At 45.7% G+C, this 27,573-nt stretch overlaps 1 protein-coding gene across 3 annotated transcripts; it reads left to right on the top strand.

Annotated features, from left to right (window-relative positions):
* Positions 1-12,502: 12,502 nt before the first annotated feature.
* On the top strand, positions 12,503-27,518 carry U2AF1 (U2 small nuclear RNA auxiliary factor 1). Of its 3 annotated transcripts, none has more exons than XM_076354717.1 (8): positions 12,503-12,587; positions 15,096-15,183; positions 18,857-18,923; positions 22,269-22,318; positions 22,913-23,011; positions 24,207-24,340; positions 24,681-24,773; positions 27,263-27,518. In XM_076354717.1, the coding sequence occupies exons 1-8, from the start codon at positions 12,544-12,546 to the stop codon at positions 27,399-27,401; spliced, it is 714 nt and encodes a 237-aa protein (XP_076210832.1). In that variant the 5' UTR covers positions 12,503-12,543; the 3' UTR covers positions 27,402-27,518. The 3 variants fall into 3 exon arrangements, with proteins under 3 accessions (XP_076210832.1, XP_076210842.1, XP_076210851.1); XM_076354727.1 differs by lacking the exon at positions 18,857-18,923 and adding an exon at positions 17,968-18,034; XM_076354736.1 differs by lacking the exon at positions 12,503-12,587 and adding an exon at positions 13,851-14,004.
* Positions 27,519-27,573: the final 55 nt, after the last annotated feature.

The raw sequence follows: 27,573 nt of genomic DNA, 5'->3' as shown, positions 1-27,573 counted from the left end.
GTTACAAAGGTGGACCAGCAATCCCTCTTCATCTCGTGGAGATGCCTCCCTCAACATCCATTTCAAGGTGGTGAACACCCTGATTAAACAGCACAAATGCCACTTGCTTCAAAAGAACCTATTTCACACTGTTCTTTCAAAAACTGTAGCAAGTGCGTGCACTTCTTGAGCCAACAATTCAGCCATTTTCAAATAATTTCAGATGTCCCATGTCAGGTCAGGTTACAGCCAGCCACTTTCAACCGGTGGATAATAACCTCTTCCCTATAGGTGTGTCAGGCCCAGGGAGGAGTCCCAGGCAGAGCCAAGGAGTCAGGTAGAGCCTGGGAGCCCCTCGCTGCAGGCTCCCTCCAATCTAAGTGCACCTTCAAGTATTAGCAGTACTTTTGTCTCTCGTTTTGTTAAGGAGAGTAAAGGAATACAATTCAGGCCTTTTTTGTTGTAGATGAGACCTGGAAAATCACTGGGACCTGTGACACCAGCTCATTGAGACTGCAACGCCATGGCTGTAAAATTTCCTGACGGCTGCAGCGTGCTCCCAGCCCACCCTCCCACTCTCTGAGACCAAGCTGGAGGGTGTCTGCAGCCTGGGAGCTGGGGGCGAGCGAGGCATGGGCGGCTGAGGCGAGGGACCCCCAGGTCCCTTTGCAGCTGCCAGCCCACTGCCGGCAGCTGCCCGGGCTCCTCCGCCGGGTCCACAGGGAGGCTTTTAGCCGTTCAATACAAGAGGCAATATGGGCTAGAGAACTGAAATCAGCAGCGTACGTCTGAGCCTAATGAGTGCCAGGGGCTACAGGAAAGCTGGTCCAAGTGACAGGAGGCGCAATGGTAAAAAAACTTTCAGCAGCATCAGTGAAGGGACAGGCGAGCCACTTTAATTTAGGATCAGTTAAATGCCCGAGTATCCTCATGCCAGTTGCTGAGCCGCTGAGCTACGCTGCCTGTCCTAGCAGAGCTCAGGTTCGCTTTTCATCACACTGTCACCTTCCAGCTCTCTCGCTACCTCATACCAACACAGTTAGCAGAAACTAATGCTCTTGCTGTGGCTGTCTTAAATAGATTTTAATCTTTTGGGAAAATAGTTGTCTGGTATTACTCCAGCATTCAGTATTGCTCAGCTGTGAAAACTAACTCTAAAACTGGGCTCCGGGGAAACCCCCCTTGTCTTTTACTAATGCAGACGAGGAAGGTAGGTCCTTTCCAGGACCCTGGTTGTGCTACACCTAAAGGACATTTCAACAGCTATCCAGTGTTGCGTAGGTTTCCTGCAGCAGATTTACACCCCTAGTGTTACTTACTGAGCTAGTGTTATTTCAGCTCGAGCTACTTTACAGTGCCAAAATCTGCACTGTAAATACTATCGATCTTGGCCCCTGCTCTGAAAAAAACAGTCCTGCTGGATGTTGTGAACATTTATTTCTTGCTAAGCTCCAGGGAAATGCTTTGAGATAGCAAATAACTTAGCATTACTAATACTGACCTTTTTTTCTAAGTCTCATCAGTTCCTTAGTCAGGTGGTAGCAAAGAACTCTGTTGTTGCAGTTACTGCCCTGAAATTAAGGGCTAAAACAACAACGAGAAGAATTCACATGAGGCAACACAGCTCTTCAGCTGCGTCAAAGCCAGCAGCTTTGATGCTTGTGCTTTCACAGGACTGACTAAACAGATCGATTAGATCTGCATCAGCCATTCTGCAAGTCATAGCTGGAAAATAATATTTTCACAGGATCAGAGCTTCTCGCTTTGAAAATAAGCAGCTTGGCTTTGGGCAAAATTTTCCAAGGCACCTATGCGAGGCAGAGAGCAGAGCCTGATTTCGGCATGGGTCAGGAGACCCGTGGCAGCTTACCTGGCCTCTGGAGGGCGACGCTGGCAGTGGAGAAATGGTAGCTTGGGCTTCACCTCATGCTACCCCTCAGAGCCTGCTTGCTGGTAGGTTTCTACTGCAACTGCTTTTGCAGGGTGAATCTCCTCCTCTGCCTCTTTACCTGTGGTAACTAAGGCTCTCTGACAAAGGCCAGAAACGCAGTCCCACGCGCAGGCTTGTCTGCCCTCCATGTTATGTACCTGTGTGTTCATATCGGACGGGGACAGCCTGAGCGGGGCTGGCCCCCACCTCTTGCTCACGTCAGGGAACGATTTGTGTGAAGGCAGGATGAGCACACCATAGCACAGATACCTTGACAGTGCAGCTGTGTAGGGCAGAGCGAACACCTGGGAGCTGAGCAAAACCCCGTGGCAAAACCACAGCCTCCCTTGCCCAACCCTGGCCCCCTGGGGAAGCAAGTGGGGTTGCAAGCAGGCTCCATTGCAGCTCACTTGCCTCTGGAGGGGCTGCCTGATGCTGCAGGACTCTGCAGAGAGCCGGGAAAGCAGAGGTCACGCCACAGCCTCTTTAGGCCAGGCGCACTGCACAAGGCAAGGGGTTCCCGTTTTCCTCCTACAAGCTCCTGAGGTGTCACATTCCCATCCCCTCTCAAGGCCTCCCTGCAATCGTCCTGCTCCTCTCTCTGCACCAGGAGTTTCCCCAGAGATGTCACCTCACAACTCGAGCTGGTCTGGTAACACTTTTCTAAGCGCTCCCATGCCGGTATAGGGTCAGGCAGCCTTTCTCAAGTTATCCTTCCTTCCCCCAAAGTGGATCCTACATTCAAGTCCCCTCACAGGCATCTTCTGTGTCCCCCCCCAAGATCTCCACACCTTCCAAATGATACATCAGGCTCCCCTGGCATCACCCAGCATCTATGTACTCAGGTGAATGCAGGCGGCACAACCCACGGCGCCTTGTTTCACACGCCAGCAGAGAGCTCCCCCCGTGGGCAGTGCATTGCCGGGGGCTCCCTGCTGCTCAGAGAGGGTCCCAGGGGAGGACAGGGCTGCAGCACCCGTCTTGCAGCCACATCAGGGAGAGGCCACGCTGCAGAAGAGGGAGAGGCAGACTCCAAAGAAGCAAATTGCACGCTTAACATGAGAATACTGGGGCAGCCCAGGTCTCCTGCCCAGGCTGCTGGGGCTCACAGGAGGGGAGCATGGGCCCACCACCTTGCTGAAGCGACTCTCCCGCTTCTGGAGCGCAGGGGTCACTCGCCACCCTGCGCTGGGCCATGCGACGTGCTCTGCCGGCCCCTCAACGCACGTCCTGAGCGCCTCATGCCGTCAGCAGGGTCATCGTAGGAACACTGCCCTGGATCATGTCCAGCTCAATTTCTGCCAAGGATTTGTAGCGCTGCATTGGGTGAGCCCTTCTAGCTGAAGGCCACCGGAGGGAGCCCCAGCAAAGCAAATGAAGGCTCACGGGAGCTTCTGCATCCATCCTTTAGAGCAGTGGCTTTCACCGGGTCATCCCCAGGCCCTTCAGAGTCAGGGGATTATTTCGGGGGGGGGGGGGGGTGTCACGGAAAGCAAACCGAAAACAGCACGTCTGCTGTCAGGAGGTGTCCATCACTGCACATCAGTCTGCTTCTTTACTAGACCACAGGGCACGGTGATGCAGAAAAGCTCTAGAGCCCGCCATTGAGTACGTGTGCCACAGGGTAACAGGAACAGCCTGTTCACCTGCGCTTCTTACCCACGTCTGGCCCAGGAGAACTCCTGCTGGATTTGGTGGGAGGTTTGTGTGACACAGGGAAGCAGCAAGAAGCTTGTTGTAGGTGTATTGTGCCTTGCCTTTCTGCAGGCTGTTATGACTGGGCTCTTTTCCTAAACAAAACATCTTCTGTAAATGTATTTCAGGATAAATCTGGCTCGTGCCTTTTTTTGTGAATGTGAAGCTGTGAGCCGAGTTCAACTGCAGACAGCAAAGGGAATGTGCAGGGGGTTCCCCCTCACCCCCCAACAGCTTGCTCTGATATTCCTGCTCTAGTTCACTGGCAGAAATACCTGCTATTTTTAGGTCTAATATTTGCTGATAAAAAAGCTCCACTGTGAGGGTACAGTCCCATGACGGGCTTGAGCTGAACAACTTTGCTGCTACAGAAAGGGAGAAGCCTTACACTCTGTCTTCTTCCTTCTACCCTATCCTTCCTGCTTTCCCTCCCTCCTCCCGCCTTGTGCTCCCATCTGCGCAGTGCAGCCTCATTTCCCCTTGCAAATTCTGATTGCAAGATAAAATGATTCAGCTTATTAACCCAGCCATTTGAGCAAGTTCAATCCGCTTACCTTGCAGTCAGGCAAGTATGAGAGATGGAACAAAATAAGCACTGGGAGGGTTTGAGGTAAACCTGCCCCTTACAGCGTGGCTGAGCTAATGTTAGCTAAGCTCCTGCTGTATCTGGAAACCATAACCAAATGAAGCCAGCTGGAGCCAGGCTGAAAACAAACAAAATGATGCAACGGGGATAGCAGATTTGCAAGTTGCTTTCCGGAGGACAGCATATGCAAAGAAGTTGCATGGGCTCAAGAGGCACTAGACAGGTCCTTGGAGAAGAGATATAATAAGGGGTACTAAACTGATGAACCACTGAAGGCTCAGGAGGTCCCCTGAGCTGAAAAAAGTTGGAGGCTGGGAGCGTACCTGAGAAGACAGGGCAGCTCATGTATGCATACCCTGCTCTTCCTCTCTCTTGGGGATATGCCTTTTCTTTCACCAGGCACACACACCCACTAGCGATCTGCGATCTGCTGCCTCCTGCCAGAAGATAGCGCATCCTCCTCCAGACAGGGAGGGGATTCTCAGCATTTTCAATGCAGACTGACGCATCCCTCCTGATAACCATGCAGCCACAGAAGAGCCTGCACCAGCCTGTGCTCCACCGCCACACTGCAACAGCTGCTGGCAGGAGGACCTGCAGATATTTCACCTCTGCTGCTGGCACCTCCATGTGCACAGTCACCTGCACCCAGCTGGAAGCAGCCTCTGAACATGTATGAATCAGTCCACGTAGCCTTATCGGCAAGCTCCTGCTGCACACCCAGCGCCTCACCCCGGGGGACTGCTTCCAATAGCCAGGCAGCTGGGAGGGCCCCCGGTGCTCCAGCCAAGGCCAGATCAGACAACTGTGGTGATGGGCTCCCCACCACAGAACACAGCAGTGTGACTGGCGGGGCTCCCTCCAAATTTGCCAAGGTTTCCACCAACTCTCCTTTCGCTGCCTTGCTGTCCTCTCAGTCCTCTGACGGCCGCTAAGTAGCTGGGGGCAGCAAGCAAGCAATACCTGGAGAAGTTTTCCAGGTGTACTCAGAAGGGTCCAAAGAGATCAGCTTCTCCCACAAAATGCTCCATCCAAACTGCCCAGGACAACAGAGAGAGGAATTTCCCTCAGAGGAGCGGCTGGATTTGCTTGTCAGATGGACTTTGATTACCTTCCAGTCAATCCTTTTGGCCGCTGGGGTGTGCGACAGGGGCGAGGTGGATCATGGACGGCCCTGGGGCAGCACTTCAGAAGGCTGGGAAAGGAGGTCTGAGACAGGAGAGCCAGGATTACACTCACAGGGGCAGGCACTAAGAGTGGAAGAAAAAAGGGTTTTCTCCTTCTTTTTCTGGGGAACAACAGGGATGCCATCCCCCCACAGCCACAGCACGGTGATGCCACCCAGTTGCCCATATTTGGGGAAAGCACAGGGGTCGGCACAGACAGAGGGCAAGGGATGAGGCTCACCTTGGGAAAACCACCTTCATGGTCTTAGTGCTCTCCTGCCAGGTCAGTACCGCTACTGTCTCACTGACTTCTCTTCAGGGTCAGGCTAGCACACGTCCTGAACACAACTTGAATCCCTGCCTAGCAAGGGGGCCTAGAGGGCTATGGCGAAAGAAAACAGGGAGAAATCAAGTGATTTGCACCCGGATAAGGAGAGTGTAAACAATGGGGTGCAAAAAATCAAGTATCAAAAAGCGGTTCTGAATGAGCCAGAAGCGAGGTTGCAGCCTCAGGCACTGGATGTACTTGTGCGCTGAGGTCTCCCTCTTGGCATGAATGAGGGGAAGCCACAAACACACCAGTGATCACCACTGCATGCAGAATGTTCCCCCTTCTGCCCCCCAGCCCGTGGGACCAGTTCTGCGCCCCTTGCCAGGGTGCTTCACCCTCACTGCCAGCTAAGAGGTCCCACCACTTCGTGTGTGAGCGAGGAGAAGGAGCGAGTGCAGCATGAGTGTGGAGAGGTGCCTTCACAGCACCGTTTGGAGGTGGAAGGGCTGGACGTAAGACCTCCCTCCCTGTGAGCCTGGGCTTGGTGAACCCTCTGTCTGAACCGCCAAGGCTGTTCCTAAATTCTTATCCTGACTCCAAAAGTCTCCTGTCCATCTTGCTGTTGGGAAAATCACCTGATTTCTATGCCTCCTCTGTAAAGGGAGGAGGATGGCATTTTTGTCTAGCTTGTAAGCTCCTCTGGGCAGGGAGAGAGGGCCCTTTATATAAAGGAACCAGCATAATGAGGGTCATGACCCCAGACCGCACAGAAGCTTGCTGGACCAAAGTGCTAAACACAACATCAAATAATGTGTTGAACTTAAAAGTCCTGCAGCTTTATTAATTTTCCTGTTTTTCAATTGTAAGGCACTCTCTAATAGCAACAGTTAACAAATCAGCAGTGCTTCTAATCACGGGATTAGATCACTCTCTGAGGAAAAGTTTCCATAGGACACCCAAATCTCTCATCCATGCTCTGCAGTCTCTGCACCGTTGCTTCTCTAATACTGTTCTTCGACTCAGCGTTTCCTCTCCTCTCCCTTGCCGTTCATCCTACCCCACTGACTGTCCCTCATACCAGACTAATTAAATTTACCTTAACCCACAGCATCAAAAGCAGTGCCCTTACACCACTGACGGTGATTAGCGTTCAACTGTGGGTGACCTGGAGGACTCGGAGAGGGTCCGTCCCCATGCCCTCAGTGGCACAGTCCTTCATGCCCGCGTATGTCACCCTGACACGTGAAACAAAGCCACAGCCAGTTTGCACCAGGCACGTTCCTCCCCCAGACCCATATGGCGACTATGGCTACGAAGGCCTCACCCTTCTCTGTGCTGTGCTGTGTAGCATTTACTGGGGTTGCTATAGTTAAGGATCTTTGACAGGATCTGCTTATATAACCATGGTGATTAGCGAAGTATAGGCATGGAAGTAGATTAGATGAGATTACTAGCTACGGCTTTGTACACTACGGCTCTGTTCTAATGTACACGAGTCGCCTTCTCCGATTAATTTTTTGACGTTACATCTCAAATTGATTCTCTCTTCTCATGCTTGTGCCCTGTTCCAAGAGGTGTCAAGCAGAGAGCTGGTAAAATTGTTCAAAGGGCTTGCTGGCTGTGGGTTACTAATTATCCCTACACACGCACTGTTAGCAAAATCCCTTTAACCTGAGAAACCAAGTCCTGTGCACTGGCCTGGAACTCCAGGTACCTCTTTAATTAACACAGAGTTCTGGGCACTGGCAACAAGAAGGTGCTATTTTCCAGTGAATGCATTAAGTACTTCATGTACTGACCCCCGGGATGTGTTTCTGTGTTTGTTTTAATCTCTTTTTTCTACATCCAAGCATTGCAGTCCTTTGTTTCACAACCATTTTTTCTTCCCCTTTCCTCCTTGCTCTGCCTCTCTTAAAACTGGCTGCTTCCCTACCGCCATATTTTTTTCCCACTTCTTTATCTCCAAACCAAATTAGGGTGGCACCATTTTCTCCTCACCACATGTTAGTTGGTACGCAGTGATGACACTGGACTTAAGAAGGCAGACCAAAACAGAAGGGGGTTTGTGGCAGCATTTAACCCCTTAGGTCTAAGCAAGTTGGGGGCGGGGAGTAACCTGCAGTAAGTCACTAACCTGAACAACCCCGTAGCAGTGGAAAGTATGTGGAAAGCCAGGGAACACATCCAAGCTGTGCTTCCCTCTCCCGAGTCCTTCAAATGTCCTCATTTAGATTTGGGCAAAATAAAATATGCAATAATGAGTAGTTACACGGACTTCTGCCTTTGATTCCTGCTTTTCTCTGGAGACCCTTTCCTTCATGTTCCCTTTACTTTGCTGGCTCCTGTCTTCCATCCCACCTTTCTAGCTGTGCTGTCAACATTAACTTCAAAGGGTCTTCCTCCCTCTCCCTCTCTTCTCACACTCCCTAGTTTCAGTCCCAGGTCCCCTTCTTTCTTCTAAGTGTGGCCCTGTACGCCAGGTGAAGCCACTTGAGGAAGCCGAGTAATACGGTTGCTAAGAAGGAGCCTTTTATCCTCACTGTGACACGTCCACACGATGTTGCCTGCAGCGTCCGTAGGCTCTGTCCACACCGCTGCCCTTCCGTCAGGCAGATGTACTGCAGCATCTCTTTCTTCCAACAATGGTTCGGCTACATTGACACAAGGGGAAGACACCCCCCTTCTCAGATAATCAGTTGCAATACTGCTAACACCTCTAATGGAGATGAAATTCTGGCTCTTTGACACTGGATTCATTACAAGCTCATTGACGTCTCATGAAATCACACACAAAAAGACATTTTGTTTCATTTCTTGATTCATTCTTAGATACCTATAGAAGGAAGAAACATGAAAAGACTGGCCGCTATTGCTATGCAAAGCACAGACACCCTTCCCCTGCCACGGGTGCTGTGCAGGCGCAGCACCCTCCTGCTCTGGTGTGTCGCGGTGCCAGTCTTGTTGGCATGTGCACGGCCAGGCTGAGCACAGGAGGGAAATGGGACGCCGAAAGAGGCAGAGGGTTATAAAGTTCTGGTGGGGACGGACTCCGCTGTCACCAGTGTAAGGGGCACCCCTGGTACAGAGGACTGCTGAGAAAATGAAGAGCAAGATACGAGTGGGTTTATTTTTCAATAGTTCCATGACCTGTAAGGCGTAGTCCTGACTCTAGGACTAGTCTCACAAAACTGAGAAAAGATACTAGTCAAGCACTCTACCCAGCCAACCACTGCCAGCGCCGTACCGATTCCACAAGCCACAAAGCAGAACTCCATGCAATTTTCTCTTTCAGCTTGTACTCCTAAAGAGTTATTTTAGGCATCTACTTTTGCTGGAGGCATCATAAGATATCTGCTTGTCACGTACAAAGGCGTATTTCCAACATTGGGAGCAGCTGTTTTGTTTTGTTTTCTAATAGCATGTCCAGGTCAAGTTACTTGTCTGTGAAACACGGATCCCAGGGTCAGCAGACTTCAGCACGACAACTGACTTACAGAGTGTCTAAGTTAAAGCCACGCTCTGGAAAACATTTCTTGCTCTCAGCAGTACACCACGCACCGCAAGCTAGAGCAAAGGGAAATCTAAAGTGAATGGAGTCTTTACAAGTTCAGGAGTGAGAACCCAGTGCATTTCAAATAGTGAAAACAGATTTTAATTCCTCAGGAAAAATGTATTTCACCGTATTTTAGCCGAAGGCTTTGACAAAAACACTAAAGCAAAAATCAATGCAATTTTGCTCTGCTTATTATGTAAAGCATATACTCTGTGAACACACATTACAGGCTGCTTTCAGTGATGAATGAAAATCACCAGGAACTTCTACTTTGTCAGAGCTCATTGCAGGACACTGCAGTTGTAGTTCCCTTAACAACGTGGGCTAGGTCAAGACTCACAGCAGGTTCCCACCAGGTGACTGAGCTGATCTAGCAGTACCTGCTATCGGAAGGGGCTGTCCCACTCCTTCATCACCCTCACTCCAAGCTACAGCTGCAGCAGTCCCGATCTTCCCTCGTGCTAGCCCTGGCACTCATTGAACTGCTCAGTAACCCAGTTCAGTTCACTACATGAGCAGGAAATCGCTTTTATTTGCAGGGTTTGGCTTCTGCTGGTTTAGTGAGTTTAAACTGCAGTGGCAAGCTGTGCCGGTTTTGGCTGGGATAGAGTTAATTTTCTTCATAGTAGCTCGTAGGGGGCTGTGTTTTGGATTTGTGCTGAAAAGTGTCGTTAATACAGGGATGTTTCAGTTGTTGCTGAGCAGCGCTTACACAGCGTCAAGGCCTTTTCTGCTTCTCACACCGCCCCACCAGCGAGTAGGCTGGGGGTGCACAAGCAGTTGGGAGGGGACACGGCTGGGACAGCTGACCCCAACTGGCCAAAGGGATATTCCACACCATGTGATGTCATGCTCAGCATATAAAGCTGAGGGAAGAAGGAGGAAGGGGAGATGTTCGGAGTTACGGCATTTTGTGTTCCCAAGTGACCGTTACGCGTGTTGGAGCCCTGCTTTCCTGGAGATGGCTGAACACCTGCCTGCCCATGGGAAGGAGTGAATGAATTCCTTGGTTTGCTTTGCTTGTGTGCGCGGCTTTTGCTTTGCCTATTAAACTGCCTTTATCTCAACCCACCAGTTTTCTCACTGTTACCCTTCCAATTCTCTCCCCCATCCCACGGGGGGGAGCGAGCGAGCGAGCGAGCGGCTGTGTGGTGCTTAGTTGCCGGCTGGGGTTAAACCACGACATAAGCCTACGTGGGAAGCAGACCAACAGCGAGCAACTGAGGCAAAGGAAGTACATCCTCTAACACACAAACCTTATTGGGCACGTACGCTGCAAGGCAAAGCTAAGCAGCAGTGCCTGATTCTCTGGTAACAAGATCTTCTCAGACTTTGCCAGGGATTTCTGCCTCCAGCACCTGGATCACAACTGTGAATTTGAAGGGAAGTCGGGGGGCGCAGGAGGAAGGAGCAAATGGAAGTTAATCTGTCTGTACATGGCAGAAGTCCTAGCAGAAAGCTTTTGTCATCTCAGTAAGGAGCAGCGGAGAGCAGGCGAGCTTTACATCCCAAAAGAGTACGTACGGAAAGAACATGGCGGGACGTACAGCGCTGCCAAGAGGACTGTCCTTGTCCTGTGATGGGTCACGTCATCTTTGGATCAGTTCAAACCAACTGAGGAACTCCAGGACGTGACATAGGAAGCTACTGGACTCCCTTCACTGGGTGTAACTATTGTCAAAGTAGTGAAACGTTACTAAAATTACTGTTGCATTTTTAAAGTAGATGCATTTTGAAAATCTTTTGGAGTCAGACAGAAAAACATTCGGCTTACTTCCTCAGAACCGGACCTGCTGTGAAGTTTCAACTGCACTGTGCTAGGGCACAACGCGGTGAGCCCTTCTGCTTGCGAATAATCCTATTGACTACAACCGGGGCTGTGAACGCCATGTGAAATAAAGCGCGTTGGTAAATGTTTCAGGGAATTCTGAAATATCCAAGAGACCAATTTTACTTGTAACACACCCAAGTGCTCGGTCTTTATTTTCTGCATCAACAAAATAAGTAAGTTCGCTTTCCTGCAACGGAAACCCACTTTTGTTGCAAATGCTGATCAGGCTGTATAGTGTCAAGAGTCTTCCGTATTTCAATTTCACTTGAAATTGAAAATTTCGTTCAAAAATTTCAGTTCGCTTGGTTCAAATTTGCAGCTTTTGGCCCATAATTCCATGAAACTTCCCAGAATGACCAGAAAGAATTTGGTCCTACCCTCCACTCCGCTTTTAACTGAAATGCGTGTTTTTCTTTGCAGCTCATCCAACTTCTAGTTAAACTCCTTCAGAACCCGCACCTTCCTGCCTTTGAGCAATCGCTTTATTCCAGCACTCGAAGGCACGGTAACAAAGCCCTAGTTCGGATTTCTCGTCAGCGCCCTTTGTACCGATGACTAATTGCAGGAAGACCCTTTCGCTTCCAAGCAGCATCCTTATCTTCTCTACAGTCACACAGACCTCTGCTAACGGCTGTGCCCCAGCACGCCCTTCTGTCACATCTGCCTTCAGTCATTTTTTTCTCCCCCAAGACTTTTGAGTCGTCACGCACTTTAGCCACGTGCTTCGACATGCCCCCAGAGGCTTCCCAATTTCCTCGAACCACCGGGTGACCTCCTCCTTCTGCTCCGAGCTTACTCCGGCAACGTTCCGCTTGCTTCAGAAGTTTGGGTACAACACCCCGATGGCCACACAAAACTGCAGAGCGGGAGGAGGGTGTAATTCGGGAATCTGGGCGCGCATCCGGACACGGAGGCACAGCACACGGCAGGAATTCCCCCGGCCGAGCCGCTGGGAGAGCACAACGTGCCTTACGACCGATGCAACGCTCCCGACGAGATACATGCCGGTCTCCGCGGGCGCAAGAGCGGCCCCCGGTTCCCGCAGGGCGGTCTCCATCCCGCCACAGGCCGCTCAGTCCCCGGTGGGCAGCTGCCGCCCCTCCCCAAAGCGCCACCTCCCGGACTCCCGCGCTAAGGAGCACCGCTCTTCCCTCTGCTCCGCCGAAGGCAGGGCTCTAGCCCCGGCGGCCGCCGGACACCGGCCCGGGGGGGCGGCCGGGCGGGCGGGCAGCTCCCCGCCGCGGCCGAGCCCTCTCCGCCGCGGCGCGGCGGCCCCGCCGCGCACGCGCGGTAGCGGCACCGCGTGGCGCGAGCGGGACCCGCGCGCCCCGCCCGCGCCGCGCCGCCGGAGGGGGAGGGGAGGAGAGGCCCACGCCGCTCCCCCAATGAGGGGCCGGCGGCCCCGCGCGCACGCGCAGCGAGCCGTGCCCCATCCCCCCGCCCGCGGGGCTCGGTAGAAGTGTTTCCGGCGCGGCGGCTGTGACGTGCGCGGTCGGCGCCGGGCTGTCCGGCGGGCGGGCGGGCGGTGGGAGATGGCGGAGTATCTGGCCTCCATCTTCGGAACAGAGAAGGACAAGTGAGTGGCCCATCCCCCCTTCCCGCGCCGTTCCCGCGGCTTCGGCGCCCCGGGGGGGGGGAGCTCGAGGGAGGCCGGAGGCTGGTGGCGGGTTCCGCGGGGCGCGGGGACGAGCGGCGCCCGCCTGGGCGGCCTGTACCGATCGTGGCGGTCAGCCCTTCCCCCCCCCCCCCCCCCCCCCTCCCCCGCGAGGGGACCCGGCCCGTTTCTTCCGCTCCCGCCTCGGGGGCCTGCGGCACCCCCGGGACCGGGGCGCGCGCCCGGGAGTTCCCCGCCACCGCCGCGCGCTGGAACGTGGCGGCGCGCGGCCGCGGGGGTAAGAGGAAGCGAGGCGGGCGCGCTCCCCCGCCCCCTCCCCCGCCTCCCCCAGGCCCGCGGCGCGGCGGCGGCGGCCCTCCTCCCCTCCCCCCCTCGCTGGAGCGCGCGTGCGCGCGCCGCCAGGGACGGGGGGGGGAGGGAGGGGGCGCGCGCGCGCGCCTCTCGCCGCGTGGGGCCTGCGCGTGCCCGCGCCGCGCGCCGCCGGCCCCGCCCATGCGCTTCCCTCTCCCCTCCCGGGCCGGGCTGGGTCTGTTCTCCTCGGGGACTTCCTCCTCCTCCTCCTCCTCCTCCCCCCCTCCCCCCCCCCCCCCCGGCCGCCATGCGGGTGTGCCCGCGCCTCGTGGCGCGTTGCCGTCCCCCGCCCTCCCCCCGGCGGCTGCGCTTTTCTGGCGGCGGGCGGGAGCGGTCGGGGCCGCTGGGTGCCGGGCTTCCCGCCGCCTCCCGCCAGAAAGGGCCTCTTCTTCCCCTTTTGTTCGCGTCTCTGCGCCTCGCAGCGGCCCGAGAGCTTCCGCTCTGCCGCCAGGACAGCGACTGGTTATTTCTCCCCCCTCCCCAGGGTGCGGAGGATTTCCCCGACTGCTGCATCCCGATCCTCAGGCTTCTGCCTGCGGCCTTCCACGCGCCGGGAACGCCTCTAGTTTCTCCGGTTGTTGGAAGCATGCTTACAAAACCCTCCTAACGAAAATTTGGTCACCGTCGGCCTGACCAAACCAACGTGTTTTTCCACTCGTAAAAATGAGAGGGGGCGTCGATGTGCTACTGGACTAAAATTACCCTTGCCAGCCTCTGGCCGTGAGGCTCCCGTTTTCCTTCTACTTTGTAGTGCTACGTGCCGGTTCCAATTCGCTCGTCTGTGGGAAAAGCAGTATCGGCAGCCTCCCTTGAGCTCTGTTACCGTAGCATCCTTTCTGATATAATGCATCACGGTTTAACAGCGTTGGTGCACGCCGGTACAGCGGGCGTCAAATTCCCGTACTGGTCTTATTTGCTATTCAAAAAGCAAGCAGAACTCTCCAGAGAGTGTTGAAATTGGAGGCGCTATTGGAAATTTTATAGTTAGGTACTTTTTTTTGTTTCAGGGTAGAGTTCAGAAAAGACAGTAAGTATACTGTAATGCTAAGTATATATTTTCAAAAACGTAATGAAGAGTAAGCATGTTACAATTTTACAGTAGAATGTTTTGCTAGAGATCAGATATGCTTTAGTACTTTAATATTTCTCCCTTCCTTGAGTTGATGTTGGTTACACAGGATTGTGGAAAGAATTGGTGTTAACTGTGAACGTGGGAGTGATAATCTTTCTTCCAGGAGAATTCTTATATTTCACTTACACATATATAGCCCATAATAGTTTTCTCGCCCTTCAGAATTTTGCGTTCAGTTTTCCCAGTCAAGGTAACTAAACTCCTTATGGTTTTCTTTCATCATTCTGTGTGAATTACACTTATATGTGAGAGTTTTACTGGTGTTCCTAAACCAGCATAGTTTTGAAGGTGTTGTTAGATGACAGTTAATTCAAGAAAAGCTTATGGTTTAAAAAAAATACTAATGCTTCCTTTTAAAATTATTAATTACACTCATGGAAATGGCTTAATTAAATGAATTTATTTTGCTTATGTGTATTCTCTCTGTAACATGATTTTTTCTCTTACCTGAATTATTTCAAATACTGTGTTGGCAGCAGTCTGAGTTACCCTTAGAGTATGACTAAACAGGTGGTTTATAAAACATTAGGTAGGTGCAGCTGTGTCAGCTTTAAAGCAGGTTATATTGCCTAGACTAGGGGGTTGCATGAACTAAGACACAACCGTATAGCTCACAGTGTAACTTTTCACTGTTTTTCACATTATTTCCCATCCCATCACCCAGTGAAACCGATACAAAGCCAAGAGCGGAGAACTGGAAGGGTAAAACAGTAGTGATGGCTTCTGGCCCTGGTGGTGTCATGAATGCACTTTGGGTTTGAGTAGCAGGTGAAGTTGATTAGATGACTCCCTGTAAATTAGGGGTAAAGAGGAATGAATGTGAGCAGGTTTGCTGTAATGCTTTCCTATGCTGTTTTGATTTTTTTTTTTCTTATGTTACTTCTCCACATCAAGATAAAGGCATTTATGGCATATGTTTTAGAGGAATTGCATGTTAATGTCTTTCTATTCCAATACGTAACTACTTTGGTTTTTTTTACTTGCAGAGTCAACTGTTCATTTTATTTCAAAATTGGAGCTTGTCGTCATGGAGACAGATGTTCTCGGTTGCACAACAAACCAACATTTAGCCAGGTTTGTTTTCCTTTTGTTTTCTCTTTCTTGTGGAAGTATATTCTTGCTTCTTTAAAACGTAGATTCTCAGATACAAGTGAATAATTACCGAGCTCCAGATTAACTAGTTCACTTTTGGCCCCAGTTTATATGGGTTTTTGCTTTTTTGGGGGTATTCCATTTACTTCTCCCAGCATTTCTAATTATCTCCTGTCACCCTTAATGGCTGCAGGAAGCGATGCTGTTGTAAGCTTGCCTGTAGTAGAGACCAACCAGTGCTAACTTTCAGGTGAGTGTGCCTTCTCAGTGGTGTTTAGGCACTTAAACCATCCCAGGTTTTTTTAATCACAAACAATGGCAGCATGTTCTGCCTATCTCAAAGGTGTCAACTTAAGTCCTTTATGCATATAATAGAAGTAATTAATAAATAAAAGCGACTCTTCTGTCGTTATATTTGCTCTCTGATCCAGGCCCTTAAGTTTCGAGAGTAACTTAAGTACTTGCTTTGAATGTGAAAGAAGTGTTTCTTGAAAACAACTTGCCTGGTTGCTGAGGGTGTATATGTCATTTGATGACAGATTATTTAATCTTTGGCTATGTGAATATTGTTAGAGACATGATGTGTGACTGCATGTCTGCCAAAAAAAAAAAAAGGTGCAGTGGGTGATAGGGTTTTTATTATTATGAGTGCTATAGTTTTCAGAAATTACATTCCTGGCAAACTGTATGCTTTGCCTTTTTCTATCACTGCTGATTGTCAAGGTATACAGGTAAATAGATTTCTTTGGGAGTATCGTATATGGTAAGTGGTGCCTATGAAAGTTGTTGCATTATCAGCAGTTTTACCTACAAAGGTAAAGTTTACATAGCAGCGGAGTCCTCTGCAAGTTCATTTTAGCTGACCTGGAGCAGGATTGGTTAGACTGGTGGACTGGTGTTGGTTTGGGGAGAATTAGGGAGGCAAGTGCTATCCACGTGGCTGGGGTCCAGAGCGATGGTGCTCATGAAGTTAAACTTTGTGAGTGCGTGGGTGGGCGGGGTAGTTCTAGGGGGGGCTGCCTAGGTTACTGATCGATGGGGACCGCTGCTGGTACTTCATCTGCAAAAACAGTTTTCCACTTCTGGGAATTTAATAATTTTTAATGTAATATTGTCTCTCAAAAAGAATGCTGTCTGTTTTCAAAACTATTCCATGTTGCTGACCTACATGGAGAGCGCGCTGAAATGTGATTGGTTATTTAGAGACCTGAATTTAGGTCATTGGCTGCTAGAAAATATTTCTAAATTAGACAACTTCCACACTAGTTGTCTTTAAGTTAAAAAAAAAAAAACAAACCCAAACCCCGAACGACATCTTTTTTAATAAAAAAACCTCTGTGTGCAACAACGGTTTCCTCTGTCAGCGCAGTCTTTAGCTTTGCCTTAGAACCTGCAGTTAGCAGTGCCAGGTGAAGTGGGTCAGCGGGGCGTGTCAGAGTCATCCCGTGGTGCCTGGGACCACTACAGCATTGCACCTGCCAGACGGGCTGTATTGTAACATCTCCAGTGTACCTGGCAGGTGCGTAGGGTTTGCTACAGAAATCTTTACTTGTATGCGGGTTGATAATCAGCTGTGATAGAAAATAGAAGAACAGGTACCTTACTAACGGGAAGTTACCGGCACAGTATTTTTATCTTGCGTTGCTATTGCTGGTGCAGCTACTTTATAGAAGAGCTGTGTTAGGAAAGGTCGTGCGATCCAGGGTGATCAAATTACCACCAATCAGCAGAAACACTGTAACTATATGCATGTTTCTGGCTCTCTCCAATTGTAGGCTAAAACATAGTTATTTTAAACCTGGGCCACGGGAGCACAAAGCTTTGGTTGGTATGACCGTACCCGTTGTAAAACAAGTGTGTGATTTTTAAATGTGATGTTACAGATTTTTTTTATGTGTTAAGTGGGCAGCATATGTAGGTATGACATTGCTGGTCCTGTGACTTCTTTAAGCTCTGAATTCTTACTATGACTAATAATAATGTGTAAGCTAAAATTATTTGGGGATTGCGATTCATACTAACTAACATCGAGCTTGTGTTTTAAGTAATCAAATTTCAATTTTTGAGCTGCTTACAGTGATATGGACGTTTGGAATTTTTTTGTAATATTAGTTTACTAACTTAAACATGGTTTGTTTTTTCAGACAACTTGATTTTAAGAAGAACGGTACAAATGTAAGGTTTCAAGTCTGCCTGGGCTAATTCTTCAAGTAAAAAGCAGAAGGGCTAAAAGGATATTGTCCTTATTTGAAGGATCGGAAACATGTGAACCCATGATGCTATTATATTATTTAAACAGAAATTCCACCAAGAAATTCCTGATGCACAAAACGAGACGTAGCTCTTGCCTAAAAACCTTACTGTCTGGTGTAACATTTTAGACTCTGTGGCATGATGTATTATATGCTGTGCACATAACACTATTTTTTTTTTTTCCCCCTAGAGTTACAATAATGAATCTGGTCTCGAAAGCTAGGCATCTCCCTAATGTCATGTAGTTTGACGCTTTAGGTTACTGTGCCTCACAACTCCCATATTGAGGATAGCTGTTGAGACAAATGCAGCTCTTTCTTGGTGGTTAATTAAAACTGTTTTCATAATATGATGGTCTGGATGCAATTTTGGAAGATATTCTGCAAATACAAAAGGAAGTCTTAAGAGTAAAATATTACTTTTAGCTGTTTGCAAACAAGTTGTCTCTTTGCAATTGTCTATTATATGCACAGCAGCCAGTAGAATTCCCCTTTTTATTTTTTTTCCCCGCAGACCATCTTGATTCAAAACATCTATCGTAACCCCCAAAACAGTGCACAGACGGCTGACGGCTCACACTGTAAGTCCCACAGTTGGAGAAATTTTTTTAAAGAATGGTGTTAAAGAGCCCACTCCTAATTATGAGAAAATAATGTTGGCTTCTGAGCTGCTGACATAAAGCTGTTGCAAACAGGACAAGTGACGGAACTCTTCTTGCGCATAGATCAAGAACTTGTCAAATGTATGCAATTCAGAATGCAGAACTGACTGCATAAATTGGACTTGATGCAGATTCTCTTTTGCACTGCAAAGTGAAACTTGATTGCTTAGTAACTGCATTCTTCTTAAAGGGTTAAACTGCAGACATTTCTCAAATTCTTGATTTAACAAAAAAAAAAAAAAAACAAAAACAAACAAAAATAGGTGTATATGTGATGTACGGTAAGTTTCCCAAAACTGTGGGTTTTCTTTCATCTTAACTTTTTTAGGAAAATGGAGATTTCATGTTACGCTGTAATTATTGTATTACTTCCTTTCCTGGGGTTTTGCTACTAAGAAACCATTCAGTAAAACCAAATTCAAACAAATTATTACGCTTGTAATTGGAATACTGTGTTTGGATGCCATCTATTACATATCTGCCTGAAATCATGCAAAACCCCTCTATAGTAATATTGGTGAATAAAACAAAAAATACAATAATGGAGTATCATGAGGTCTCTATTACTTTACAGTGTTAGGCTGATTCAGAAAGGTCACCAGCTAAGTGAAAGTTCTCCTTCTTGGGAGAGAATAACCACCTCTCTTTCAGCACAGACTCGGCTAAAGCGACCCTAAAGGAAACCGGTTTCTTGTTAAAATTATTTTCCATAATATAAAGTTGTTGCGTTTTGTATTTCAGACCATTGCCCTCTTGAACATTTACCGTAACCCTCAAAACTCTTCCCAGTCTGCTGACGGTTTGCGCTGTAAGTTCATACAAGTTCCTTCACTGGTTCCCTGGGCTTGATTGTCAGAGCTCAGTGTCGACTTAAGCTGGTCTACCATTTTAGTTTAACAGATCAAACTGACCACGTTTCATTAAATGTGTCCAAAACAAACACACACAAAAAAACCAAACCAAAAAACTTTTTTCTCCCATTCACCTTCCTCCCTACTCCCAAAACTAGGAGGGGAATCTGAATACCATATATTAAATCAAAAAGGGTTGAAATTGTACTTCCCCTGTAAAGCAGTCCTGGTTGCACTGCTTTCTTCCCTCCCCCTTTCTCCCTGCCAGTTGCCTGCATCCTAGGAATGCTTTTCTGTATGTCTTGTGCTATCCCTTAGGTTCCACTGTCTAAAAGAGCAGGACAATGACACGTTGACTTCATCCAGAACAAATTTCCTGCTCCGTAAATGTTAAGAGAACTTGAAAGTTTTCAGACTGCATGCAGAAATTTGTCCTAGGTTAATGCAGCTTCCATTTAGAGTCTACTCTGGAAGAATACACTTTGACTGACAAACGCTTCCCTTCTGGCAGCTGTCCTTTTTGGATAGGTGCATGCTTAAAATTCCTTCCATGCTTTGAAAATTCAAATTCCAAAACCAAGTTGCATATTTACCTAGGAAAACATATCTTTAAAAGTACTTTTGAGGAGGGGAAGGCATTTGGGTATGGTCATGGACTAATTTAATGACTCCTCATGAGGTAGGAATGGGCATAAGAAAACACACCTACTGTGAGACTGGCAGAAGTTAAATGACCAGGATTGTTGATCGGCGATTACTGATATATCATTGTGATTGAATCATCAACATTAGAATAAAATTTAAAAAAAAAAAAGTTTTAGGACCAAAAAGGATCGGTGTTTCTGACTAATATTTCTTGGTGAAGTGAATATTGACTGTGTGGTAATAAAGCTTTGTTTGGCTATTCCTTTTTTTGACTGTTGGATCATAGACTAGTTCAGATTAGTTACCAGCATTTGATTAGACATGCTTTGTGAAATCAGCCACTAACTTAAAAGTCAACACTGTCTCTTCTGCTTCTAAAAGTAATAATGGCCCAATTAAGTAATTTGAGTTTTTTGTCACACAATCAAGCTAGATACATAATGAGCTATGTAAGTTTGTCTAGATGCTTAAAGAGTTCTATTGGTTTGTAGGCTTTCTTGTTGCAGATGCTTAGTAGTTAATGCTGTTTCAGTAAACCAAAAAAAGCACAGTTGGGTGTTTCCACTCTGTCCCTAAACTCTCAATGCGCTGGTAACTAATTTGCACAGAGTTACAGCAGTTTGGTCTGCGGAGCCGTTTAGACTGTACGGCTCCAAGAGTCTTGAATAGATTCTCTAGCGTTCTAAATGCTGGTATCCAACTCTAGTTTGTCTTGACAAGCGGGTAGCTATTTAACAGAGCCCAGCTGTACCTCCTGTGGTAGAGCTGGAGCTCTGTTACCAGTAGGTTTGCTGAAACTCCTGGCTCCCTGGTTTTTTGATATTTGTCCCTACTTAAGTATTGCATGTATTTTAAATGGATAACTTGGGTAGCTGTTTAATGCTTTGTTGTTGTTGCTTAACTGTCTTCCTTTCTATTGCCGTCGTAGAGGATTAACCTTAGTTTTGAACAGCAGTAGTTTTCCTGAGTATTTTAATTAGTAATTGGGCTTCTCAAGGTTCAGATACCGGTAGCCCTGGAATATGAATGTTTGTAAAGCCTGTGCATATGTATGCTTCCCACTTTAGAAGGACATTCAAGTAGTCGTTAACTAACTGTTGCTTATCATCTCCTAATTTGACAATGGAATCTCCTTACAAGTTTTTAGCACTTGTCCATCTGGTAAAAAGTAGTTACTCCCAGTGTGGCTCACAGAGCCCCTGCCTGATATCTTTTAAACAAAACAAAAAAAAAACCCTTAGGTATTAGTAAGCCGTTATCAGTGGTGTTGGCAGAACCTTGGGAATATAGTTAAGTATTAAACTGTCTAGAAATACTGGTTTAATGTTTGATATTCCTTAATTTGCTATGTAACTGTGGGGAAGCAGTGGGGAAGAAGAAAGTTCTTAAAAGCAAGCATGTTTCAACTGCAGAAACATTGTTAGCCTAAACTATATAACAAATGCCCCTTAGCCTTCTTCAGGAGGTGAGCTGGGTGGAAGAAAAGTAGTTACAGTTCCAGAGAGTGTGGCTGGTTAATATTAGAGCCTTTGAAGAAAAATGTAAAGTCTGTCCAAATGGTAATACTGGCCAAAAATGACTGAGCCCAAAGCATCTCTTTCTTTCATAGCAGCCTGAAGTGAACAAACTCAGCTTTGTTGGCTCAGTTTCTTGTCTTTCACGTTCTGTAAACTAAACCAGTAGTGTTTGTAATTTAAAGGCTAGAATATTTTTCTAGCTTAAAATGCAGGGTTGATTTTAAAACTGCTCCGCTTGATCTTAATAAACCACTTAACTGCTGAAGAGCTAATACATTAGGCTTTAATGTATACAGCTTAATGTAGTTTAAAATCTGTAGACTGGAAGAAACAAATGAAATTGATTTTTATATTCTTAATGCTTTGAAAAATCAGCCAAACTTATGTTGTTTTTTATAGCAGCAGGCAAGCAGCGCTCACTTGTAAAGTCCAGCTTGGAGCATGAAAATAATCTAACCTGAATATATGGCTGGCTTGTCTTGCACTAAAAGGTGTTCTGCAGGACTACAGAAAAATTAAGTGATACTCAAAATTAAACTAAAAAATTGCTCTCTATTGCAAAGCATTATGGTACCCTTCTTTGAGGGCACTGAGAAAAGTGTGTCATTTCAGTAACTATTCTGAGCAAATTAAAAAAAAAATTCGGGGCTATGTTACATTGTGAACTCTGAAATTCTAGTGTATATGCTGGAGAGGTGGACATGTTAAAATGAAATTCTGCCTTTAGGAAGAGGAACACTAAATTGTAATCACGCTTTAAAGTATGCAAATGTAACAAAGCACTTGCCTTCTGTTTAGGTAAAATTGTTGGTAGATAGAGGGTGGGACTGTACATTAAATTTAAGTGATTTCAAAGTAATTCCTTTCCCCTTCCTTTAAATTTGTGGCATACAAGTTTGGCTCCGATTAAAACTTGTTTTGATTTGATCATGTCAATGTAATGTTTTGACATATACTTTGGGGACTCAAAGCTCTTCACACATACTTATTTTTAATATTCCTATTAGTTAGCTCTATGCTATATGGTGTCTTTTATGCTCCAGATGGCCTCTCTAGATTGTTTTGTAGTATGATCAAAATCTCTTCTTCCTTATTTATAGGCTCTAATCGATATGACTCTTGATTTTTTTTTTTTTACAGGTGCTGTAAGCGATGTTGAGATGCAGGAACATTATGATGAATTCTTTGAGGTATGTAAAAGATGTAAAAATGCATTAAAGTGTTTGTGGATTTGTCGACACAAATGAGTTAGATGGATTCAGAGAAAAGCGCTTGTTTCCTCAGGTGTTCGTATACAACTTACAACTTTCAGTGCTAAATATTTCCTGGTATAACCTTTGGTTAGTTTGGCTTTAACTTTACTGTTTATAATAGACTTTGTTTAAAGATCAGCAACTTAAGCGATGTAGGATTTTGATTCAATAATCCCCTTCTTTCCTGTGAATTTAAAATATACTTAATTATTTGTATAGAAGCAAACTAAGTAAAACTATAGCATTAAGGCTTATATGTAGTGTTTTCACTGCATCTTATGTATCCTGTAAATACTGTATGCATAGTGTTTTCCGTAGCTTTTTATTGTATCCTGTTAGTGCTGTACTTGCAGATGGACACAGTACAGGCCAAGCAAGTACTAATTTTAAAATCAGAAATGTAAAAAAAGGTGGTTTTGGTTTGGTTTTTTTAAGGAAGGCCTTCTTTTGTACTTACTAACAGCTAAACGCAATACTTCTGTACTTATGAGTAATGTGCTGCAAACTTGTAATTGGTTGCTTTGTGCTTAGGAGGTCTTCACAGAAATGGAAGAAAAATATGGTGAAGTTGAGGAGATGAACGTTTGTGATAACCTTGGAGATCATCTAGTTGGAAATGTATATGTAAAGGTAGGATAGAGACACATGTTTGTGTAATCAATAGGGGTGGTATTTGCTGATTTACAATTTTAAAAGCTACTGTATGCTTGTAGATTTTGTGAGAGTGACTCTCCAGCTCCTCTCCAACTTCACAATATAAAGTAGAAAGAGTGAAAATGTGCATGGAATCTGAAAGAAATTAAGAGATGATGAGAAGCTTTCTCAATAGTCAAAATCTGTGTCATTTTCATAAATGTTAACGCTTTTTTACATTGTTATAAATAGTCACCACTGCTGCACTGTTTAGTTTGCCAGGATTAATGTGGGGTCTGTCTTCCCATCACACTGCCTTTTAAGTACTTTGTTATGAGCAGAGGTTTATTCGCAACAGGTGTGTTCATTTTCAACAGGTGCATTTATTTTCTAACTTCCCAGTTGAACAAAACATTTTGTAACCGTTACATTTGGCAGTAGCTGGGTGGTGTAAGGTGCAAACTGGAGCACTTAGGTTTAGCTCTTAAAAGTCATTGGTATCTCTTGAATAATGAGTACAAAGTTGTCACCTGCAGAAATCTTATTGTGTCTACACAGTGTTGGGGAGGTGTGAGAGAGTTTGTTTGAATATTTTTACTGTACATTCCCTTAACTGGAAAGTATTTTCATGCCTAAAATTCTCAGCTGTGTAGGTCATAATCAGAAATAAAAGTTGTTTTTAAAAATTTGCAAGTGGTTAGCGGTGAAAAGGAATTTCAAATTTAAGTTTTACATTCATTGTAAACAGGATCAGATTCTTGTAAATTCTAATTTAAATGAATGAGAGCTTCAGTTCTCATGAAGATTTCTCTTAAATGTTTGGGAAAAAATCCATTACATTTGGAGCATTAGTGTTCTAGAAAGTACTCCTAAGCATTCTTGTTGTTTAAAGTTGTACTAAGAAAACACAGTATCTTCTATTGTGTCTTTTAATACAAGCCACAAAATTTGAAAGACCAAATATAACATAATTGAGAGGAATTATCAATGTTTTGATTAGCTCTGAGTCCTGATTAATGAGAAGCTAGCATCTTTACCCTTGATTTGATGGACTGTCCCAGGAACTCTGAAGTCACTTCTAGTTTGATTGCTAGTCCTAAGCCTCAGATAGCACACGACTGATTTGACAGTAATCTTCGATCTACTTCTGTTGCTTCTCTATAACATGAGGAAATGTTAATTTTGCTTTTAGTTTCGCCGTGAAGAAGATGCGGAAAAGGCTGTGATTGACCTGAACAATCGCTGGTTTAATGGACAGCCCATTCATGCTGAGCTTTCACCTGTGACTGACTTCAGAGAGGCCTGTTGCCGTCAATATGAAATGGGGTAAAAAGTGGCTTCCTGTTTGGCTATGACGGTATCTTTAAAATGCTTGCACAGACAGGGTGGTCGCTTGGGTGTGGCTTTTGTGTAGCTTAGTGTAGGAAGAAAGCCACTTCAGGTAATGTTAATATGGAGGACCTGCCATCAGCCTCGTGACTCTTGCCATCTCTTCAGGATTTTGATCTAGGAGTGAGTCGGTGTTGGTGAATGATGCTTGCAATTTACTGGTTTTAACGTTAGAGGTGATTAACTTTTAGATGGCTAGAGGTCTACTAGGGCTTAGGGCAAACAGATACAGTGTAGACCTTGGAGTTTCAACTGTGTCTCTTGAATTCTGTTTCAGAGAGTGTACACGAGGAGGTTTCTGCAACTTTATGCATTTGAAGCCCATTTCTCGAGAGTTAAGACGTGAGTTGTATGGGCGTCGTCGTAAAAAGTAAGTTTGCTTTTAAACACGATTAAACCAGGTAAATTAAGGATCAGTTGCTGAAAATTCTGAAGGCAAACCTTTAAACTTAAGTCCTCTCGTTTTTTCTAATGCAGTTCTGATACAAGCCAATGAAAGGGCATCAAGTAAAGCTAGCGAGTGGCCAGTTTAGAACAAAGGAATAGGTCTTTCTTTTAAAAAAAAAAAAAAAATATGGTGCTTCTTGCTCTGTGGTGCTGTGGATGCTGTTAAGAGAAGGCAGGGTTCAAGGGGAAGAATATTCACTGAGTTACTAAGTACTTAGGACCTACCTGTGGTTCAAATCTCCAAACTGCAAACTGTTACAGACGGACATTAGTTGGGAGAAGTATTGCTTTATGCCTCTTCTCTATTTTAGCGTCTTCTAAATGTATTTGCTCGTGGCCTTTGTTAGAAGCAGGCTACTTGGCTAATGGGCATTTTGGCAGGATCAGATTGGCCACTTTTAGCATTATGCACAATCAAGCATATCTATAGATTATATTCAGTACCCAACCTTATTTGGTTTTAACACTTAATGGCTAACTTTCCTAGCCCGTATTCATTCCGTAATGTTAGTAATGGGCGATCACTGTATTGAGCTCACTTTTTATTAACGCTAGCCTCACAATGTGACCCTTCTTGATGGGAATTCTCAGTAGGGCAAAGGAATAGTAATTTTGCTTAATGGCAAAAAAAAGATTGTGAAATACATTTTATTAAATATTTATATTAAATTATTTATTAAGGTACCTTGTAGAAAGGCTTATACCATTGCTGTTACTATGACACCTGTCTTGTGGATGGTTCACTTTGAGCTGGATTCAATCTGCTTGCTTTTAGGACCTTGCTATTTAGGATAGGCATATAAAATTGTTGAGCTTCCTTTTATATAGAGCACAATTTTGTAGGTTTCTTTCAATCACAGAAGGAGCCTGGGATTGTGAACATGTTTTTCCTATAAATGTCTCTAATTGGCAGTGTCTTAGAATTTGTGAGGATGAATTTAACTTTGGAAAATGTAGATTGTGTTGCTGAGGCACATGTATTTGTGCCTAAATACTTTCCTAAAATATCCCAATTAAAGCTTACATTTAAGTTTAAATTAATATTTAAGATGTTTGAATGATTTATGAAAAAGAGAAAGTATGCTCTTGTATTAGCCCTTTGGTCACTTCTATGAATCTGGATCTCTCGGACTTAGTAAGGCTAATTAAAAGGTATCACCTTTTACTGCAAGAAAGATCATACTTATGTATTTGGCTTTGGAATATGATTGTTTTACCCATAGCCCAATTTGAGTCTGTGGTAAAGCAAATAAATAAAATAGCTGAATCCTCCATCTGGTTTTGTCTTTCTTGGCCCTATTTAAATTCTTTGTGCAGCTAAAGCTGTCACAGGTTAGCAGTAAGGCTTGATATAAAAAAATCAGTTCTTGTGTCAGTGGGATTTCACAGGTAGATTGTATAAACTAGACTGACCTGAAAGTAGTTCTACACAGAATGAAATACATCAAAGCTGGGGTTTTTTTTTCCTAGTAGAAAAAAGGAGGGTAAACCAGAACTTTTGAATAATAGGTTAATTTAGTAATTCTGGACAGTTCAGTGGTATGCAAGAGTTATGTATGTGTCTCTGTCATAGTGAAATTTGTCACCACACACACTCCCACCCCAAAACATCTCACCATGGAAGGATATTCTGCAGACTTAAGACTTGTAGCATTTGTCTCCCTGAGCTTTTTAGTTCTGCTGTAATTTCTACACCTATTTAAAACTGTACTGGTTAAAATAACAGTAAATAAATAAACTAAATAAAATTGACTTTTCTAAAATGCTTAAAAACATTCAAACCACCCTTCCTTGGCAAGTGCCATATAAGCTATAAATACATAGTAGCTGTGTTAGCAGTACCTTCTGGGTGGTTTTAGCTTTCTTCTTGAATTTAAGTCATTGACCTCAGAGGCAGGGAAGATTATTTTCAAATGTTGATAGCTTCTAGAAGCGGGGGGGTGGGGGAGAGAAGGGGGGAAAAAAGAAATCATCTGCATTAATTAGCAGTTACAATTCAGTTCTCCAGTAGGAGTGGACTTACAAACAGCTGTAGGCTTTTGCTGTGTGTTGTTAAGAGCTGTTCATAACTGCAAAAGCAGGTGTCCCCTTCTGTTGCTGCTTTAACAGCTGTGTAAGAGTGCATTTGGTTCCTCTACGTGCCTTTCCTTAAGTTTTGCACACCTGTTATAATGGATGACTGGCAGTGAACAGTTGAGTCTTTTAACAGTATGTGTTGGCTCCTCGGTATTAAGTTTGTTCTGTTTGTAAATGCATGGTTTCGCAGCCTGAGTGCCAATTTACCGATCCTTCTAATGCCATGTTGTCTGTCTTCTCCCCCGTTGCTTACATCCTTAAGTGTTCTACTGTGTGGTACTGCAAGTAAATTGCTGAATGTGATGAAACAATAAAATGTTCAAACTTTCTTTGAAGGCATAGATCCAGGTCGAGGTCCCGTGAACGCCGGTCTAGATCCAGAGATCGTGGTCGTGGAGGTGGTGGTGGAGGAGGAGGAGGACGTGAACGTGATAGGAGGCGGTCAAGAGATCGTGAAAGATCTGGTCGATTCTGAGCCATGCCATTTTTACTGTATGTCTGCTAGAAAGTGTTGTAGTTTGACCAAACAAGTTCATAATGAGATTTTTTTTAAAGATGGGCTTCTGAATAAAAAATTTGTAGTGATACAGTATTCTTTGTGTAACTTGTTTCTTGTGGGGGGAGTCTTTTTAACTGTCATTCCTCTA

The sequence above is a fragment of the Aptenodytes patagonicus genome, chromosome 1 (genome assembly GCF_965638725.1).
Source record: "Aptenodytes patagonicus chromosome 1, bAptPat1.pri.cur, whole genome shotgun sequence".
Lineage (NCBI taxonomy): Eukaryota > Metazoa > Chordata > Aves > Sphenisciformes > Spheniscidae > Aptenodytes > Aptenodytes patagonicus.
The sequence above is the reverse complement of the archived record's forward strand: the minus strand, read 5'-3'. Positions and strand labels throughout refer to the sequence as shown.

Bases quoted from the DNA above. Each gene is read 5' to 3' on its own strand.
- U2AF1 (XM_076354717.1), top strand. From the start codon at position 12,544: ATGGCGGAGTATCTGGCCTCCATCTTCGGAACAGAGAAGGACAA. The intron at 15,184-18,856 runs GTTTGTTTTCCT...TTTGTATTTCAG, and splicing joins ACAAACCAACATTTAGCCAG to ACCATTGCCCTCTTGAACAT. The intron at 24,774-27,262 runs GTAAGTTTGCTT...CTTTCTTTGAAG, and splicing joins TATGGGCGTCGTCGTAAAAA to GCATAGATCCAGGTCGAGGT.